The sequence below is a fragment of the Penaeus chinensis genome, chromosome 17, assembly GCF_019202785.1.
Source record: "Penaeus chinensis breed Huanghai No. 1 chromosome 17, ASM1920278v2, whole genome shotgun sequence".
NCBI lineage: Eukaryota > Metazoa > Arthropoda > Malacostraca > Decapoda > Penaeidae > Penaeus > Penaeus chinensis.
Window position 1 is genome coordinate 18263561 of NC_061835.1, and position 5000 is coordinate 18268560.

Genomic DNA, 5000 nt, shown 5'->3' on the forward strand with positions numbered 1-5000 from the left:
GACATCGAGCAAGTTCACAGGGCGACCTTTGACCTCCCCCAGCGCGACTTCTTCGTCAGTTACGGTCACGTGCGGTCGCGGCACAGCTTCTTCAGGAAGGGCCAGACCGGCGTCTTTACCGAGTAGGTTCTGGTGGTGGCGATTTCACGGGTGTTTTGATGGTTCTTTTTGTTCTACTGTTCCCATTCTCTCATATTTTTTATTTATCTTTCTTCTTTTCTCTCTTTTTTATCTTATTTTACTTCTTTTCTCTTTTTATCTTATTTTACTTCTTTTCTCTTTTTATCTTATTTTACTTCTTTTCTCTTTTTATCTTATTTTACTTCTTTTCTCTTTTTTTCTTATTTTACTTCTTTTCTCTTTTTATCTTATTTTACTTCTTTTCTCTTTTTATCTTATTTTTCTTCTTTTCTCAGTTTTCTATCTCATCTTCCCTTTTCATTTTTATTTATCTTATCTTTTTCTCATTTTTTATCTTTCTTCTCTTTTTTTTCTTATTTTATCTTTCTTCTTCTCTCTTTTTTCTTATTCTATCTTTCTACTTTTCACTTTTTCCTATCTCATCTTTGTCCTTTCTTATCTTTCTATTTTATTTTTCTTCTTTTCTATTTTTATCTTATCTTTCTTCTCTTTATTTTTTTTTATCTTATCTTTCTTCTTTTCTCATTTTTCTATCTTAACTCTCTTCTTTTCTCTTTTTCGGATATCTTCTTTTCTCCTCTCATTTTTTTTATCTTCTCTTCTCTTCTCCTCTCCTCTCTTTCTTTCTCTTTCCCTCCCTCCCTCCCCCATTAAAATCCAATAAACAAATACGTCCCTTCCCTTTTAAACTGAAACGAAAAAAACACTGAAACCATACTAAAAAACAAAAAAAAAAAAAAAAAAAAAAAAAGAAAACGAGACATAATAAAACATTAATCAGAAAAAAAATCCAGGCACGGCGAGGAGTGGTTGAGAGTGAGGAAGCGAGTCCAGCCGTACACGTCGAGGATGAAGAATGTTTCCTCTTACGTCCAACAGATGGACTCAGTGACGCAGGATTTCATCGCGAGGTGAGGTGTTGTAGTTTGCCTGTGCTTTCCCTTCTTCGGTTTTGCATTATTTCTCTGGTTTCGTTGTTGTTGTTGTTGTTTTTTCCCTTTCTCTGTTTTTGTTATTTTGTTGTTTTACTGAGTTTCTTCTTTTTTTTTTTTTTTTGGTTTATGGACTTTATTTCATGTTTCTTTTCATGTAAAGTTCCTTCGTATGTGTATATATTGTCTTCTTATCCATTTTTTCTCACACACTCTTTTCTTCCTCTTCCTTGTTCCCTCTAGAGAGATATGTGGATAGGGAGAGAGCGAGAGAAAGAGGGAGAGAGAGAGAGAGAGAGAGAGAGAGAGAGAGAGAGAGAGAGAGAGAGAGAGAGAGAGAGAGAGAGAGAGAGAGAGAGAGAGAGAGAGAGAGAGAGAGAGAGAGAGAGAGAGAGAGAGAGAGAGAGAGAGAGAGAGAGAGAGAGCGAGAGAGAGAGCGAGAGAGAGAGCGAGAGAGAGAGCGAGAGAGAGAGCGAGAGAGAGAGAGAGAGAGAGAGAGCGAGAGAGAGAGAGCGAGAGAGAGAGCGAGAGAGAGAGCGAGAGAGAGAGAGCGAGAGAGAGAGCGAGAGAGAGAGAGCGAGAGAGAGAGCGAGAGAGAGAGAGCGAGAGAGAGAGCGAGAGAGAGAGAGCGAGAGAGAGAGCGAGAGAGAGAGAGCGAGAGAGAGAGCGAGAGAGAGAGAGCGAGAGAGAGAGCGAGAGAGAGAGCGAGAGAGAGAGAGCGAGAGAGAGAGCGAGAGAGAGAGCGAGAGAGAGAGAGCGAGAGAGAGAGAGCGAGAGAGAGAGAGCGAGAGAGAGAGAGCGAGAGAGAGAGAGCGAGAGAGAGAGCGAGAGAGAGAGAGCGAGAGAGAGAGCGAGAGAGAGAGCGAGAGAGAGAGCGAGAGAGAGAGAGCGAGAGAGAGAGAGCGAGAGAGAGAGCGAGAGAGAGAGCGAGAGAGAGAGAGCGAGAGAGAGAGAGCGAGAGAGAGAGAGCGAGAGAGAGAGCGAGAGAGAGAGAGCGAGAGAGAGAGCGAGAGAGAGAGCGAGAGAGAGAGAGCGAGAGAGAGAGCGAGAGAGAGAGCGAGAGAGAGAGAGCGAGAGAGAGAGAGCGAGAGAGAGAGAGCGAGAGAGAGAGCGAGAGAGAGAGAGCGAGAGAGAGAGCGAGAGAGAGAGCGAGAGAGAGAGCGAGAGAGAGCGGGAGCGAGAGCGAGAGAGCGAGAGAGCGAGAGAGCAAGAGTGAGAGAGCGAGAGAGAGAGAGCAATATAAATAAAGGGGAAAAGAGAACAAGAGAAAAAACGAGCGCAAGAAAAGATTAGATAACCCAACCCCTTTCCTCCCGAAGGTGGGCGACCTTGAGGAACGACAAGGAGGAGCTTCCCGAGGACTTTCTCCACCAGCTGTTCCAGTGGGCGTTGGAGTGTGAGTGTTTGAGAGCTTTTACATTTATTCTTTAATTTCATTTTATTTATTTATTTATTATTTATTCCCGAATCTCTTCTCTTCGGCTGTTATTAGTTGTGCGATTATTGAGCTAATAGGGGAGGTAGTGGCAGTGAAGTAAAAAAAACATGAGAGAAAGGGAAAGCGTACAAGACGACAAGGGATAAAAAAGAAAAGAAAACAAAACAGGAAGAGGGGAAAAAAAAGCTTAGAAATTAAAGTTTCAGATAAAATCTAATCTTATCTTCCTCCTTCCTCCTTCCCTCCCATCCCCCTTCCTTCTTTCTTCCCCTTCCTCTCTCCCATCATCCTATCCCATCCCTCTTTCCCCTTCCTCCTACTCCCTCCCCTCCCTTCCCCCTTTCTCCTTCCTCCAATCCTCCCTCCCTTCCTTCTTCCTCCCCTTCCCCTCCCCCCTCCCCTTCCTCCCCACCCCTCCCCCAACAGCCCTAGGTCTTGTGACGCTCAACAAGCGCCTGGGTTGCCTCGAGGGCACCCCGGAAGCCCTAAAGATGATCGCCATCGCGGATGACCTGGTGAGCGGCATCCATGACCTTGAAATGGGGTCACTCGTTCGCTGGTGGAGGTGGATCGACACTCCGGCACTCAGGAGGGTCAGGAGAGCCCATGATGAGATGTTTAGGTGAGTGGGTCAGGGAGGGAGGGAGGTAGAAAGGTGGGAGTGAGTTAAGGTGGGGGTGAGTTAAGGTGGGGGTGAGTTAGGGAGGAGGAGAGTTAAATAGGGGGTGAGTTAGAGAAGGGGTGAGTTAGGTGGGAGATGTGGCAGGTTGAAGGTGTCATGCAAGAGCTGTTATGTAAGTGTGTCAGTTTGGAGGTGTCAGGCAGGATGTGTGTTAGGGAGATGTATCAAGTAGGAGTTGTATGAGGTGTCATGTAGGTGTGTCATTTAGAAGGTGTCATTATGCAGGAGGTATGTCACGTGTATCAGTTGGAAGGTTTAGGCTTGAAGTGTATCTTGAAGGAGGTGTAAGGGAGTGTTTATGAGTTAGTGACACAGATGCATAGAGGGACAGATAGGCAGCTAAGATATATAAATAAATAAATTGCCAGACAAACAGATATAGACTGGCATATGACTTGGTTTTAGATAGACCGATACAAATAGATGGATACAACAGATAGATAAACAGACAAAATAGACATATACACACAAACATAACGAAATAAACAAAACAAGACAAATAAACAAAAAGACATAAACAGACAAAATTAGACAGATAACAGACATAAACAGACAATATTAGACAGATAACAGACATAAACAGACAAAATTAGACAGATAAAAGACATAAACAGACAAAATTAGACAGATAACAGACATAAACAGACAAAATTAGACAGATAACAGACATAAACAGACAAAATTAGACAGATAACAGACATAAACAGACAAATTTTGACAGATAACAGACAAAATTAGACAGATAACAGACATAAACAGACAAAATTAGATAGATAACAGACAAAATTAGACAGATAACAGACAACATTAGACAGATAACAGACAAAATTAGACAGATAACAGACAAAATTAGACAGATAACAGACATAAACAGACAAAATTAGACAGATAACAGACATAAACAGACAGATAACAGACATAAACAGACATAAACAGACAGATAACAGACATAAACAGACAGATAGCAGACATAAACAGACAGATAACAGACATAAACAGACAGATAACAGACATAAACAGACAGATAACAGACATAAACAGACAGATAACAGACATAAACAGACAGATAACAGACATAAACAGACAGATAACAGACATAAACAGACAGATAACAGACAGATAACAGACATAAACAGACAGATAACAAACATAAACAGACAGATAACAGACATAAACAGACAGATAACAGACATAAACAGACAGATAACAGACATAAACAGACAGATAACAGACATAAACAGACAGATAACAGACATAAACAGACAGATAACAGACATAAACAGACAGATAACAGACATAATCAGACAGATAACAGACATAATCAGACAGATAACAGACAGATAACAGACAGATAACAGACAGATAACAGACATAAACAGACAGATAACAGACATAAACAGACAGATAACATACAAAATTAGACAAATAACAGACATAAACAGACAAAATAGACAAATAAGTACTGATAGTCACACAGACATCACACAAACAGACAGATAAATCCACAAACTCACCCTCCTTCCGTCGTTCCCTCAGCTTCGTCCACGCGGCCGTCCGGGAATCCCAGCTCTCGCTCCGGTCTCGAGGTCCTGACGCCGAGGAGGGCTTGAACGTCGTGGAGAACCTCCTCCTCGACCCCGTCTTGACTTACGAGGACGTCCACGCCTTCCTTATCGATGTCTTCTTCGCCGGGATTGATACGGTGCGTTGGATGGCTGGCTTTTGTTTCCGTTCGTTCGGTCTTTGTTTATGTTCGTTCGGCCTTTGTTTTCGTTCGTTCGGCCTTTGTTTATATTCGTTTGGCTTT

At 42.3% G+C, this 5000-nt stretch overlaps 1 protein-coding gene across 1 annotated transcript in view; it reads left to right on the forward strand.

Annotated features, from left to right (window-relative positions):
• Positions 1–5000, forward strand: part of LOC125034086 (probable cytochrome P450 49a1) — a 12007-nt gene that overhangs the window by 1992 nt on the left and 5015 nt on the right. Inside the window, exons 2-6 of the mRNA XM_047625728.1 lie at positions 1–122; positions 936–1052; positions 2393–2483; positions 2982–3133; positions 4730–4895. The exon at positions 1–122 is cut by the window's left edge and continues 116 nt beyond it. Coding sequence (XP_047481684.1) covers positions 1–122; positions 936–1052; positions 2393–2483; positions 2982–3133; positions 4730–4895 — 648 coding nt within the window. The remainder of the gene's footprint in view (positions 123–935; positions 1053–2392; positions 2484–2981; positions 3134–4729; positions 4896–5000) is intronic.